The sequence below is a fragment of the Myotis lucifugus genome, unplaced genomic scaffold (genome assembly GCF_000147115.1).
Source record: "Myotis lucifugus unplaced genomic scaffold, Myoluc2.0 scaffold_405, whole genome shotgun sequence".
NCBI lineage: Eukaryota > Metazoa > Chordata > Mammalia > Chiroptera > Vespertilionidae > Myotis > Myotis lucifugus.
In genome coordinates, this window is record NW_005871453.1 from 705,822 (window position 1) to 721,274 (window position 15,453).

Genomic DNA, 15,453 nt, shown 5'->3' on the forward strand with positions numbered 1-15,453 from the left:
AAAGTTCCTCCCTGCCTCCACCCTGACTGCCCACTACTGGCCCACGTACACAGCATGCAAACTACTAGCTGTTTGTTCTGAGAGGTTGCCCGTCCCTCCCACCTTCTCCTGAGCACAGGGTGTGCCCTCCGCTGTTTGCCTCCTCTCCTCCTCTCCTGTGACTGGCTTGCTGGTCCTTTGGGAACTGTGTCCGTCCAGTGCGCATCCAGGTATATGCTGCTTAATTCTGTCAGAGCACTGGTCACACGCTGTTGAAATGGGCAGTCTAGGATCAGTCTTTCCAGATTGGGCATTCCGTGAGGGTAGGAACTAGGCTATCATCTTTTAGCCCAGATGCTAAGTGCATGGCTTAAGAAATGTCTGAAGGCTGCTAGGGGGTCAGGATATTTTACCTTCCTTCCATTTCCACCCTTCCTTCCTCCAGGGCAATAACCCAGAGCCATAACTCCCCCCCCCCTTTTTTTAAAATATATTTTATTGATTTTTTACAGAGAGGAAGGGAGAGGGATAGAGAGTTAGAAACATCAATGAGCGAGAAACATTGATCAGCTGCCTCCTGCACACCCCCTACTGGGGATGTGCCCGCAACCAAGGTACATGCCCTTGACCGGAATCGAACCTGGGACCCTTCAGTCTGCAGGCCGATTGCCTATCCACTGAGCCAAACCGGTCAGGGCATAACTCCCTTTTTTATGTCCTGCGTAAACAGCTCCACACACAGACTGCAGAAATCAAAACAAGTTGTTTATAGCTTTTAGGCCTTAAATTCTATCAAAGCCAGAATTGGATTCCGAGGCTCCTGCGGCTTCCTTGTCATTCTGCCATAAGCACTGAGGATGGGGGCCTCACTCCCCAGGTGCCTGTGCCACCTGAGGCTTTCATTCATCTCAGTCTCTTTAGTCCACAGCTATGAAGCATGGCCCTCTATTCTACTCCTAAAGCAGAATCTGTAGGAGAGCTAAGACGAGTCTCAAAAATGTCCTTTTTCTGATTTTTGTACGGCAAAATTGAAGCAAGTATACAACAGTCTAGATATATCGTTCCATAATATTATAAAAGAGTTATTTATTCTGAAAACCATGAGAGAAGTCATGAATTATTGAGAGGTCAGGTTTTCTCAAGAGTTCAAAGAGTAGCTTTTGTTTTGGCATATCCACCTAGGAACCATAATGTCAAATCAGTAATAAATCACATATTTTTAAATTGCATTCTGGATACATTCTAGAAGTCACCCAAGCATGGCTTTATGTATGGCCCTAAAGCATGTATTCTAGCTTTAACTTCGTTGATTCTTTTATTCTTTTAAATTAGGGAAGGAGCTGCTGTGTTCTGGAATGTAAAAGACAAAACTGTGAGTATAAATAAGGTGTAAAAGTATAAAAATATAGTTTTCTGAGAATAAATTGTTAACACTCAACAATCTGAGCCACTGGGAGATGAATTAACAGGTAATCTACAACTTGTTTGCTCTGCATTATGTCATATTTATCCTAGCAGTTTCATCTTCCAAATTACATTCTATTTTGGCTTATAAATCTCCTGCATTCTCTGAGCATATGCTAATTTTGGGAGAATCAAAACAATCCTAGGTACACTGCAGTCAGAAGGAAGTATACTCCATACATGGTAACCTACAAAATGAATAACGTTACACACAGTTCACGGGAGCTGGTCCTCTGAGTCTTATTTTTAGACCAGTTTTCTAGGACTTTATCACTCACAGGAAACAATTTCTCCAGTACCCCAGTCAGGATTTGTTTAACACAACCTTTTTAGAGGCAGTTTGAGCATACACATCAAAGCTTTGTATCTAACTCGGCGATTTACATCTAGAAAGTTATCCAAAGGAAATGGTTGCAGTTATGCATGGTGGATGATACATGAGGTTCATCAACACATTGTTTACAATAGCAAAATGGAGAAATAACCAAAATACATGATAGTAGGAATTTCATTAAATACTACAAATTTTACGAGTTTACTACTGTAGTAAATGTAGAATATACTACAGCTCTTAAAAATCGTGGAAAAAATAGTCCTAGGAAGTGGTAGAAAATGTGTGTACAATACAGTTAAATTAAAAGAGCAGGTTACAAATTATAACTAATATAATAGCAGAGTTGGTTAGAAAAGTATACCTCATATAATTCCAGTTTTACAAAGAGTAAACACACACACACACACACACACACACACACACACACACACGGAGGTAACTGGGGGCGTTTCCTGAAGGAAAGAGAAATATAAATGACCAGCAAGAAAAAGATGATACAGATTGGCTATTTGAAGTGGCAAAGATCTAAAAGGCTGATAATACCAGGGTTTTTAAAGAATGCTCTCATAAATGTTTTCTAAAATTGGAAAACTATTTGGGAGAGCGGTTTTGCAAAATTTATCAAAATTGTAATTGTACATGTCTTTGATCTAGCAATTCCTAAAGAAATATTCCCACAAGGCCATGCAGATACACACATACAGATGTGCACTTCGTCCTAGTGGAGAGAGGACTCCCCCCGCCATGGGTGCACATTTAGGACAGTTAACCAGACTGCAGTTTCTGCATGAAAACGTTCCTATGTGCACTATGATCCCATCCTATATAATAAAAGCGTAAAATGCTAAGTGTCCGACCGATCAATCGACCATTCGGTTAACCACTCAACCAGTTGCTATGACACACACTGACCACCAGGGGGGGCAGATACTCCGACCGGTAGGTTAGCTTGCTGCTGGGGTCTGGATGATCGCGACTGGGTGAGAGGGGCAGACATGCCCTGGAGCCCTCCCACAGCCCCTCCCCAGCTGGCCGGCCCCCATCGGCCCGATGGGGACTGGGCGAGATGGCCCTGACTGGCCGGATCCCTGGCCAGGCTGAGGGACCCCACCTGTGCACGAATTCGTGCCCTGGGCCTCTAGTTTCCTATAAAAAGCAAAGTCAATGTACTATATACACACGGGAAAAAAGTGGCGGGCTGTGCACGGAGTTGACTGGTTCTCGGGGATTAGGAGTTTAGGAGAGCAGGGCGAGATTGTCACTTTTGGGACCTCTGTGCTGTTTAAATTTTTTAAAGTCTGTTACTTAACATTTTTTAAAGGTTAAATTTAAAGAATACAAACCGTAATTTTACTAGTGGTTTTCTTTGGGTTGTGGGATAATGATAATTTTTATTTTCTTCTTTATGCTCTTTTGTGTTTTCCAAATATAAAGACAAATGAATATGTCTTCCTGGTGAGTTTACTGTCACAATGAATTTGCCTTTTCCTTATGAACTGAACAGCAGGAGAAATGCCATCCACTGTCATGAAAACGTCGCACACTTCGCACGGAAGGAGCCGGGTCATTTCAGCTTCATCTTCCTTTCCTTCCAGATGAAGCATGTGATGCAGGTCCTGGAGAAGCACGAAGTGCAGCCCTATGAGACGGCGCTGGTGCACTGGGAGAACGAAGAGCTCAACTACATAAAAACAGAGTGAGCGACTTCCGCCAGTTCACGGGGAGCGCGCCTGGGACAGCGAGGGAAAAGCAGCCGAGATAAACGATAGATGAATTCGTAGACTAGTGTTAAGAAAACAGTTGTTGGTACAAATGCAAAGCTTAAAAATACAGGGTGGGCAAAGGTAGGTCTACAGTTGTTGGTATGGAAAATAATACAATAATTAATAATATAAGAACAAGCTCTGTTCTGTGTACTCACAACAAGTAAACCTACTTTTGCCCATCCCTGCATAATAAATACTACTTTTTTTACCTTCTTGGGCTACTCATAAATCAAAACAAACAGATAGCCTAACCCCGAAATGGTAAGCAGCCTAAATCAGTAAAATAGTATGCCTTCATCAGAACGAACCCCTCAGATTATTCTAGTAGTTTTCTCTTGAGTCCATTTTTCCCTATTGATACATTTTTGGCATTAACAGGATGTAATGAGGGAGTGATCTAAGAGGACCACTTGTAGAAATGGGTCCTGACAGACTATCCCAGGGGGGATGTATGGGCTGTCTTGGCAGGGGGTGGGAGTAATGAAGAGATGTTAGGGGTAGAGAGAAGGCAGTAGGAACCAGGTTGAAAGGTCTTTTTCCCCGGGAGTTACTTGTCTGGTGGAATACTCATAAAGGAAGAGCTTCAGGACCATTAGGAAGAGACACTGAAAGCCTGGATGGGTACGAGTGAGGAGTGATCAGGAAAGACGAACCCCTTGCCTATGCCAACACTGGTCTACGTACTTTTCGTGCATCATTTCATTGAATCCTGGCAGAAACCCTGTCATTGTGATTAACCGGCTTCCTGTGTTGCCCAAGGGCACCTGACCAGGGAGTGAGGACCTGGGCCCATGGTCGCGGTAGTTGAAAGTGGGATGTGAACCTAAGAGACACCACAAAATGAGGAGCTGATGGAATCTTAGTAATTATTAAGCACTTGGCCTTGTGGCCCTAGTTACCATGAACCCCCTTTTGTGCCTCTACCTCCAGATCGAACTGCTGCTTCCTGGGTACTCTCCCCCACCCGCCCGCACGCACACTCCGGCCTCATTCTCACTACCTGTTAGTCTAAGGAGGGGTCAGGTCCTTACTTCTTTGGGCCTCAGCGTCAGTGATTTGGTTTCATTCAGTGAGACCACCTCACCCAGCCAGCAGCCCAGCAGCGTGGTGGTTTTGTGGGCCCTGCCTGTGACTCCTGCCTGCTGCCTCCCTCAGCTCTGTGGCGAGGCCTGGGGTCCTTCAACATCTCACATCCGGTGGGAAGATTCACCCTATACTTCTCCCACTTGCTTCTGATGTTTATGTTCCCACATCCCCTCCATTAGCCCATCTCCCCAGTCCCTTCCTGAGGTCTCTACATGTGCAACTTAGTTTTTTGCTTGTTTAATCCTCGCCCGAGGATATGTTTTTAATTATTATTTTAGAGAGGAAGGGAGAGAGAAAGAGGGAAACATCCATCCTTTGCCTCCCGTGCGCGCCCCTACCGGGATGGAATATATCAACCCGCAGCCTTTGATACACGGGCTGACACTGCAACCAGCCGAGCCACCGGCCAGGACCCCTTAGTTCTCACAGCTGCCATCTTCCTCCCACCCACACTACATCAGTGTGATTTTAAATTACACTGTATACTTTTAATTCAACATTTTTTTCAGTTAACAATTTATTGTGATTATTTTTCCTTTCCATTAAATATCCTTCCAAGATATGCATTATAACTTTTTTATGGGATACTATAAACAAACCATTCTCAAGTTGAACATTTCTTCTTAATTTTTTACTATTAAACATTGGACCATGAAGTTTTTTGTACATAAATCTTCACATCTTTTATTTTCTTAGAATGAATTTCGAGACATGGAATTACTTGAATCAAAGGGTATAAGAACATTTATAAGACTCTTGATACAAATTACCAAAATGACCTCTAGAAAGATTCTAAGGTGACTTTTTCAAAAGAAAAAAATTAAGTGCTTTTTAAGACGGACAGGATACATTTTGTTTCCCTCTACACAGGGGGCAGTCGAAACTGCACCGAGGAGAAATCAGGTTAAATTCAGAGCTAGATGTGGATGACGCCATCCTAGAGAAATTCGCCTTCTCCAATGCTCTCTGCCTTTCAGGTGAGTTAATACTACTTATCCGAGGAAGCACTGCATAGTTTTCATCTCAAGGGAAGTTGAAGTATTTAGTAAAGATTTGGACATGTTTTTATAGAATACTCAGCAAAGCTTTAGCATTCCTTTTTTTTCTGCAAGAGAAAGAAAATACAATATAAATATCTGTGCTGAAGCTCCTCATTCCTTATTAATCGTATGGATAAAGCTTACCCCCTCCAAAAACGTTTTATGTTGTTATTACCTGTTTTCCTCTCCTCTCTGTGTGGCGATCATTGTTAGCTTGTCTCTAGCACAGGCAGGAAAGCCCCGCCCTGTGTGACTGGCACAGGCCTCTGGAGAAAAATACACTCGTTTTTCACAGAAAGGGGAGGGTCACATGGCTCTCTGTTTTTCTGAAAGGTCCATGCACCTGATGAAACTGAGAAGTTCCTTAAGAATTTGTTTGCCCTCAGCCTGCACTGTGGCCTCTCCACACCACCTGGGGGGCCCAGGCACTTCTGAGCTGTACTCACAGCCCCAAGGAATTGAGGGGCAGGGAAGCCTGTCCCTGTCCCACCTATGCAGCCGCCCTTTGTCCCAGGATGTAGCTCATTCTCTCTGGTTTTCAAGCTACAATCTTAGAAAATCAGAAATTCTATTAAATGTAGCTTTGGACTGCCAGCAGGGCTTGGAAATCAACTTCATTTCTTCTATCTTTTGCCACTTTAGTGCTGTCCCTTATGATGATTAACTGTTCTTAAATTTCACTTTCAAGTTGTTAGCAGATTTGCATCTTAGAGCAGCATTCGCCAACCTTTCGGACCTCAGGGACCACCAGTGGTCTGTGGACCACCGGTTGGCGATCACTGTCTTAGAGTATTGTTGACGTGGCAGGAAAGGTACTGTGCCCTTCTGCATTCTGTATAAATGTGAAGGTGATGATAAAGAAATGATCCATTGTGAAATTTTTCCCCAGTGAAACTGGCTATTTGGGAAGCATCACTGGATCAATTTGTGGAATCTATTCAGTCAATTCCAGAGGTAATTATAGCAATTTTATGCTTGCTTTCAAGGATTGATTTCTATTTGGGAAAAATGCAAATTTTCCACTATACCCATATATTTAGGAGTACAATAAAATAATAATAAACATTAGGAAAGCTATACTTTAAGAAAAAAAAGAATCCCACTTACATATAAAATGATGAATAAGAAACTTCATATTTGTTTTATTTTTAATTTCCTTTTTCTTTTCTTACTGATTTCAGAGAGAGGAAGGGAGTGGGAGACAGAGATAGAAACATCAATGAGAATCATTGATCTGCTGCCTCCTGCACGCCCCACTCTGGGATCAAGCCTGCAACCCGGGCATGTGCCCTGACCAGAAATCAAACCATGACCTCCTGGCTCATGGGTTGACACTCAACCACTGACACATACCGGCCAGGCTGTTTTTACTTTTCAAGTGTAAAATTCAAATTACTTTCCTCTGATGTTGCAGTATTCTTAATGTAACTGCATTAAAGAAAAAAAAAAGTGAAGTGCTTCCTCTCTCTAAGGAAGGAAGTTATGACTACTTTTCTTGATTAAAAAAGGTATTTTGCTAAATTGTGAAAAAAAATAGTGGCATGAAAAATGCATATAAAGTTATATCAAAACTTGAAAATACATTAAAAATAAGGCTTGCTTTAATTAATCTTTTTACCGTGAAAGAATAATTATACTTGGGATAAGAGGTCCTGAATTTTTTTTGTGTTAATCCTCACAGGATATTTTTCCATTGCTTTTCAGAGTGGAAGGAAAGGAGTGGGGAGAGAGAAACACTGATGTGAGAGAGACACATTGAATGGTTGCCCGCTACATGCACCCCAACTATGCCCCTGGGGCGGGGAGGGATCCTGAAACCCAGGTATTGATCAGGAATTGAACCCTTGACCTTTCGGTGCTTGAGCCGATGCTCTAACCACTGAGAAACACCAGTCAGGGCAAAGGTCTTGAATTTTTAATAAGATTAGAAACATACAATATAGAAAATGCTGGTAAGAAAGGAAATGAAAAGGGGAATATAAAATTTCTACCTAATAAGATTAAGTATTTTTTATTAGAGTGACATGATTGGGAAACAGTCATCCAAGAGATGTCGTTTACGTTGGATAATGCTTCAGAATTTGCTTTATGGTCCTCTTACTTATGCAGATATATGTGTAAGTATGTATGTTTTTTTTTCCCCTCCCAAATAGGCTTTAAAAACTGGGAGGAAAGTGAAACTATCTCACGAAGAAGTTATGCAGAAAATGGGTGAACTCTTTGCCCTCAGGTAAATGTTCCCAGTAAATATTTCACGTATTTCATGATCTCAAGAAGACATTCCTGTAGTTCTACAGTAAAGAGTCAACATTTGCACCTTTATGGGACTTGGAGCTGTTTTCATTTCGTTCTTTATAAGCATGGAGAATTCTTACCCATGAGAAGCAGTGGGCTGTAGTAGGACTGAACTGAAGAAAGTCTACATGTGCAAAAGAGATCAGAGTTAATCTACATTAAACCTACATGAGAGCATAGGTGATGTTCTTTGAAGGTAGGAAGATACCTTCTAGCATTTGGATAATGGGAATTCTCAGTAAAAATACGTCACTGCATCAGAATGCTAAATAGATCTAATTGCTCCAGACAAGCTACATACCACATTTCATTGATAGACACATAAGATGCCCCAGGAGAGGGATGGTGCTGCCACTTAAAACTATGATACTGTGCTTTTTAAAAAATATATATTTTTATTGATTTCAGAGAGGAAGGGAGGAGAGATAGAAACATCAATGTTGAGAGAGAATCATTGATTGGATGCCTTCTGCACGCCCCACACTGGGGATTGAGCCTGCAACCAGGGCATGTCACCTGATCAGGAATCATAAAGTGACTTCCTGGTTCATAGCTTGATGCTCAACTCCTGAGCCAGGCCGGCAGGGCTGTGATACAGTGCTTTTTTATCACAGAGCTTCGATCTTGCACTTGCTGAAATAGCTCTTTTAGTTTTATTTGGGTGTAAATTCTATCACATTCTCTCTCGGTCATACATAAAAAGGAAAGCATAAGGGAAATAAATCGTTTAAGGCATTGACATTTAAGTCACAGCTGCCACCTGTAAGATAACATACCAGTTTTAAAGATGCCTCCCATTTTCAGAGATGTTAAATTGGGAAGAACTATCTTAAAATTGATGAAACATAGTAATGCATCATTTTAAGTAAGTGTGTGAAAAAGTTCCAATTTGTTATTGTCGTTTTGCGGAAGAGAAATCTTGATTCTTGGGAGTTGTTTTCAATAGGCCACCTTGTTCAGTGTTTCATCCCCTCCGGTGTATGGGATAAGACTAGAGTTCATTGTAAGCAGTTGACCTGAGATTATTTTCCACATTCTCTTTAGATACTCGGCCTGGAGAGCGGTGGTCCCTGTTTCGTCATCTACGCATTTCTCATAGCTCAGGGACCCTAACTCAGGGTGCATCTACCAGGAGCACCCACAGCAGATCTAAGCCTTGAGTTCTGTAAGAGGTGGAGTAGAGAGAGCCCCTCCTCTTGTCTTGGGAATGCAAGCAGAATTTGATATAGCCAATTATCGTATCAAAACTCAGAAGTTAGGACTAAATATGCTTAGGTTTGTGAATAGTTTCTGTAGAGTCCTGCTGTTCTTATCCAAAGTTTTCTTCTCTTTACAATAAAAGTGCTCATGTGTTATTAAAAGGAATGTAGTCAGTCTGTGATAAAAACATGCACAAATTACATACGGTATGATTGCCTTTGTGTAGACCAACAAAAATAAATACCCATATTCATCTTGATATGTGTACATACCACACATACTAGTACATGTGCACACATGCATGTGTGTATGCACAGAAAAAGGTCTGGAAGGACACAGCAACATGTTTGCAGGGCCTGAAGTATTTGAGTTGTATGTTGGGTTAAGAGGCCTTAACCACTTTTTTTCTCTGAATTCTTCTCTAGGTTTTTCCTTTTTTATAGTGAGCTATTTATATGTTACTTCTACAACTTAGGTTTCATTTAAAAGTAAGCTTACTCCTCTTATGTAAAAATAGATAGAAATTACGAAAGAGATAATGTCTCTCACACACACATACACTGGAAAGCTAACAGTGTTTACCTGTAGGGGGTAGGGGATAGGAGAGAGAAAGTTGGTAATAAGAAGAAGAGTAAGAGTGGTCGATCTTTACCTTTTTCTTTTTTACTTTTGAGCCATGTTAATTCCTATCCACACAAAAAAATATGTTTGGGTATACTGTAAAACTTTTTAATAAAAAAAAAAGTAGAAACAAAGTTTCATTTTGTTTTCAAATTACTTCATAAATAATACTAATAGTAAAGATTGAATTAGTTTGCGATTTTTAAAATTCTTTTAAATTTGTTTCTCAGAAATATTACAGAGATCAGCAATTGTCAATAAAGCACCAAGTATAAAAAATAGAGACCATGATTTTTAATTCAAGATAGAAAATAAAAAGTTATGATTTTCCTTTTTTTTAAGACACCGTATAAACTTGAGTTCAGACTTCTTGATCACTCCAGATTTCTACTGGGACAGAGAAAACCTGGAAGAACTTTACGATAAAACTTGTCGGTTCCTAAGCATTACTCGTAGAGTTAAGGTATGTATTTGCACTATTACGGGAGACACAGTGTTGCCTATAATTTGCATAACTATGTGAAGACAAACTTTAGGAAACTGTATTTAATTGCTTTTGGAGAAATATTTGACTTCTGTTCAGATCTCTAGATTTCCCCTTTCCCCTTTTCTGTCTATAATTTTCAACTCTTTGTGTACAAGCATATTCTGATCTTTGCTCTGCAGACTAGATAAGATTGGTGAGAGTTTGGAGACCTAGTGGCCCATAAGGAAGTTCTCATCAAGTTTCAAACAATTTTCATGGGGTCTGGAACTGTAATAGTGACGGCGAGAATAGAGATGCATTCTTAGAAAATCCTCTAAGCAAATCAAGTCCTTGGTCATGGAAGGCCAGGGAGAGGAAAGAGTAAGGATGACTGATGTTTGTCTGTGAGCGCTGGGTAGAAAAATGGGAAAACAGAGAGGTGCGGAGGAGGAGGTGAGAATGTAAATTTAAGATAAGCTGTACCGGCTCACACAACAGAGCAGGGCTGAGTTTGGAATGGGGACTGTCTGCTGCACAGACCCAAACAGGTCGTCAGGACTGCTTCCCTCCTCAGCAGACTCTGTACCAGTTTGGCCTCATTCTTTCCTTCTCAGCGGCATTCTCTGTGAGATGGGACAATGGGGTATGGGGAGAGGGGATATCCGAACTGACATTTCACTCTGCCTGGCAACTTCAAAGGATCGGGACATGTGTCTGAGCCCGGGTCTGTACCTACCCCGTCTACCTCTGGCTCCTCGGGAGGGTTTCAGGTGGCTGATACCATGATCAGCATCATATGGTAACTCCCTGAAAGAAGGGGGGCAGGAGGGAAGGGCACTGGGCAGACAACATAACTGAGGCAGAATGAAGTGCCATCGGAGCACCGAGGGGAAGAAGGTTGGAGAGGTGTCACAAAGCTGTGCCTTCAAGGTTGAAGGGGAAAGCCATCATCTAAAGTGTGATTGGACTAAATGATCCAGAATTGTTTGATGTTATGAAGGCAATGGTAGAGGTTTAAAGTCTTGAGCAGGGGACTGACATGATCTAACCTGTTTGGAATGAGAAGTTGAAACCACTGTAACAGAAAGGAAACCCCCTGGAGGTCTACCAGTATTAAGACATGGTATGCAGGACAGATTGGCGCCTCTTAGAGCCCCAGATAACTGTAGGGAGTGGGGATTAAAGATTAAAGGTTTCTGTCCTGGGTAACTGAGAAGATAGTGACCTGATTTGAGATAGGGAACGCAAGAGGGTAGCCTTGAACAGTAGGTCAATGTGAGTTTGAGAAATGCTAAATTTTGAGGTGCTGGCAGGAAACCCAAAAGATGTTTTATAGGCAGTCAGAAATTCAGAGAAATCAGGAATAAGCATTTATATCTGAGAGTTATCAGAAAATGGTTCTGCCCTGGCCCGTTTGGCTCAGTAGATAGAGTGTCGGCCTGCGGACTGAAAGGTCCCAGGTTCGATTCCAATCAAGGGCATGGGCCCAGGTTTTGCAGGCTCCATCCCCAGTAGGGGGTGTGCAGGAGGCAGCCTATCAATGATTCTCTCATCATTGATGTTTCTATCTCTTTCTCCCTCTCCTTTCTGCTCTGAAATCAATAAAAATATATTTTTTAAAAAAAGAAAATAGTAGTTCTAACCAGTGGCACCCAAATAAATTCAATAAAAAAGAGAAATTTAAGAAAAAATAAAATAGTAATTTCTATTAGTCTTTCCCAAAATGGGTGATACATACACTTGTACAACAAATTAACGTAGGTGACACATGGACCCTGAGATAACACTGAAGCAAGTAACACTTCCACTTACTGTCGAGGAGAAAGGCTTTGTTTGGTGTTAGTGGGTCTTGAATGGTCCTCTATTGGATGCTCATATCTCGTCTTAACAGGTGTCAGACTCAGTTTTGTGTAGACAACAAGCACTATTTCCCGTAGCACTGGTTTTCCATTGATGGTACTGGTTTTTAAACATTTCTATGTACAGTCTTCTGGAATTTAATAGTATACTTGGCAAACGTATCACAGAAGTAGTGATGGTAGGACAGAAATGACTGACGTTTAGGAAGTGTCTACACAAACCAGAATAGGTCAGATCACAGAGTAGAGAGCTGGAGGACAAGGACACGATCAGGCCTTTGGGAAATGTCACTCAAAGGCAAGATGAGGTAGAGAAGACACAGAAAAAGAATGGCGGTCAGAGGTAGACCTTAGTTCTTAGGGAAGGGAAAGCAAAGGAAACATCCATTTCAAAGTGTGGTCAAATGCTTGAGTCAACTGAGGCTTAGAATCTAACCAAAAGTTGTTAGGTTTCGTATTAGGGGCTTGGAAGTTTCAGGGGAGTGGTGGTAATATATACAATTTCTAAAGCTGAAGGAATAAGTTGGAGGATGAGGAGGTAGAGGAAGAAAATGTAGGTTCCTTAGTCAAAGTTGAAAGAAAATGGAGAGTTGGGTCAGTATTTTGAAGAGAGAAGTAAGCTTGGATGAACTGCATGATATAAACCAAGACCAAGCAGCCAGCAAAACTAGGAAGAGGAAGGGAGGGAGGGAGGAAGGAAAAAGAGAAGCATTGTCCTGTCCATTTATACATAAGAGATACAAGGTGACCATAATGTCCGGAAACCTGCTACCAGTGTGGTTCCGTGTGCCCGGTCTCATTAGTAAGGCTGTCTATGTTAGTGCACCATATTATGGTTTTACTAGAGGCCCAATGTACGAAATTCATGCAAGGACCTTGGCCCCGGCCACTGCCCGCCACCGAGGCCAGGGGCCTCTGCCTCAGCCCCGCCCACTGTGGCTTTGTCCGGAAGGATGGACGGCCAGTCTAATTAGCATATTACACTTTTATTATTATACAGCACATAACACATTTCAGTCAAACCCCGAACATGCATCTGTAACTTGTCTCAAATCTCCACTGACCAAACCTGCATCTTCAGCACACCCCATAAGTAATCAAGGGGAATCAAACTATTTTTTAAAATGTTTCCAGACTTGACAATTTCCAAAAGAAAGTGAGCTACAGAGAGATTTAGGAGGCATAACTTGCCAGTGGTCACATTCAAGTCTCAAATTCAAAGATTCTGTATTCCATGAACCCCCCTCAACCAACCTGAGGAAGGCATCAGCAGGCAGAACCTCTGCAGTTCAGCGCTAAAAGCAGTACCATCTAGTGGTGAGTGTGCAGCAGGTCGTGTTAGTGTTTGTGGGATTTGACAGTGAATTGTAGTATAAGGTAGGTTAATCATTGTTTCTGTCATCTTAAGGCCATGCTGAATGAACCATGTTTCACGTTTGCCTTTCATAACTGCTAAAATCCACGGGCAGCCACCAAAAAACTAGGACTCAGAAAGATTCCCAGGTGATTCTAATGTGCAGCCAAGGTTGAGAACCACTGCTCTAGACGGATGCATGAGACAGGGAATATTGGCAGGTTGCCTTCAGGGAGAGAACTGAGGAGTGAGAATTGAAAGGATGCTTTTTCACTGTACAATGGGGCCTTGACTTACGAGTTTAATTCGTTCCGTGATGGAGCTCGTAACTCAGATTACTCGTATGTCAAATCTTAAAGTGAACGAGTGAGACACATGATGCTGGGCTGATGTGGCGTTCACTGTGACGTTCGCTGCGCCAACTAGCGGTGGGGTATCTGAAGCTGGCTCGTAACCCGAATTTTAGCTTGCAACTCAAAGCAAAAAATTGGCCGAGAGACTGCTCATATCTCGAAAAACTCGTTAGTCGGGACACTCGTAAGTCAAGGCCCCACTGTATACCTATTTCAAACCTGTACAATTTTGAAGCATGTGACCATGTTACTTATTTGCTGAATTAAATGTGTTGAAGTACAGGATACTTTTTATGTCCCTATTTTTAATTTTTTTACTATTTTTCTAATGCAGGTCATGAATGAAAAACTTCAGCACTGCATGGAGCTGACAGATCTAATGCGGAATCACCTGACAGAGAAGAGGGCACTCCGCCTGGAGTGGATGATAGTCATCCTCATCACCATAGAGGTAAGTCACCTTTTCATGAAAATGAGAAGTTGGCATAGAAAATGCTAGGGAGAAAGAACATGACTTTGTTCCAATTACTAAGTCTATTTGGAAGTGAGGTTAAGTTTCAGGTGGCTATGGTAATATTTTATAAATGCAGTCTGATTTTTTTAAAAGTACTACATTTTAAAATATGGCATTTAGAGAAAGTTCTGGCTATAAATGTACAATGTAAAGCCCACAGCAAGTGCCTGACCCGCAGAGCTGATCTGCCACAGGGGGAAGACACGTATTTACTCTTTCTTCAGAATTCTTCATTAATCACCACCTTGGAAGAGTCATCTTAGCTTGTACCAGTAATTTGCCATGAAATTAACTCTCGCTTTTTTTTCACCCTAAGGTAATGTTTGAGTTGGGACGAGTATTTTTATAACCAAGTGATGACCAAAGGAAAAGTGTTATTGCAAGACATAATTCAAGCTCTACAATCAAAAATAAATGTTCACGGTTGGGGGGCAGTCTCATTTATTTAATAAGTATTTAATTTTTTTAATCAAGAAGTTATAATCTTCTGTTCCTAAATGTATTGCTGCTTGAATAAAACTTATGAAGAACCTAATGTTTGGGACTGTTAACACTGATCACTTGAAAGAAAAATGTCGATTTTAATTTAAAGAACTTTGGATACGCTTAGCATCTAGGAAATCTAAGCAAAGATACTCATTAAAGCCTAAGGCTTAGATTTTGGACACTGCTGCTAACCTATCCCCAGGAATCCCAATCATGGCCTTGGCTAGGAAACCATGCAGGAACTCAGGAATGTTATCTATATACTAGAGGCCCAGTGCACAAAATTCGTGCACGGATGGGGTCCTTAGGCCTGGCCGGCTATCGGGGCCTATTGGGGCCATCTCACCCAGCCCCAATGGGGCCCCAGGCTGGCCAGGGCCCTGCCGTACAGGGCCTCCCAGATGAGGGGAGGAGTGGGGGAAGGGATTGCAGGGAGGTTTGCCCGGCTGTGGGTAGGGACTGGGGAAGGTTTGCTCCAGAGACAAATTACCAGCATGGCGTGAGCACCGGGAAAGAGAGGCTAAAGCCAGATCTTGTCTGTGGACGCAAGTACATTGATATGAGAGGTGTTTACAGATCTGAATGAGAGGTCGCTTATACCAGAGGGGGGGAATCTTTATGGAGTTTTTGGGACCA

General features: G+C 41.9%; 1 protein-coding gene across 2 annotated transcripts in view; it reads left to right on the forward strand.

Moving 5' to 3' along the window:
• RMND1 (required for meiotic nuclear division 1 homolog) overlaps positions 1 to 14,866 on the forward strand; it is a 28,809-nt gene extending 13,943 nt beyond the window's left edge. For both annotated transcript variants that reach the window (XM_023743644.1, XM_006102207.3), the window contains exons 5-12: positions 1,312 to 1,351; positions 3,373 to 3,473; positions 5,500 to 5,606; positions 6,559 to 6,623; positions 7,823 to 7,899; positions 10,128 to 10,248; positions 14,152 to 14,268; positions 14,648 to 14,866. In XM_023743644.1, coding sequence (XP_023599412.1) covers positions 1,312 to 1,351; positions 3,373 to 3,473; positions 5,500 to 5,606; positions 6,559 to 6,623; positions 7,823 to 7,899; positions 10,128 to 10,248; positions 14,152 to 14,268; positions 14,648 to 14,680 — 661 coding nt within the window. In that variant the 3' untranslated portion in view covers positions 14,681 to 14,866. The remainder of the gene's footprint in view (positions 1 to 1,311; positions 1,352 to 3,372; positions 3,474 to 5,499; positions 5,607 to 6,558; positions 6,624 to 7,822; positions 7,900 to 10,127; positions 10,249 to 14,151; positions 14,269 to 14,647) is intronic.
• Positions 14,867 to 15,453: the final 587 nt, after the last annotated feature.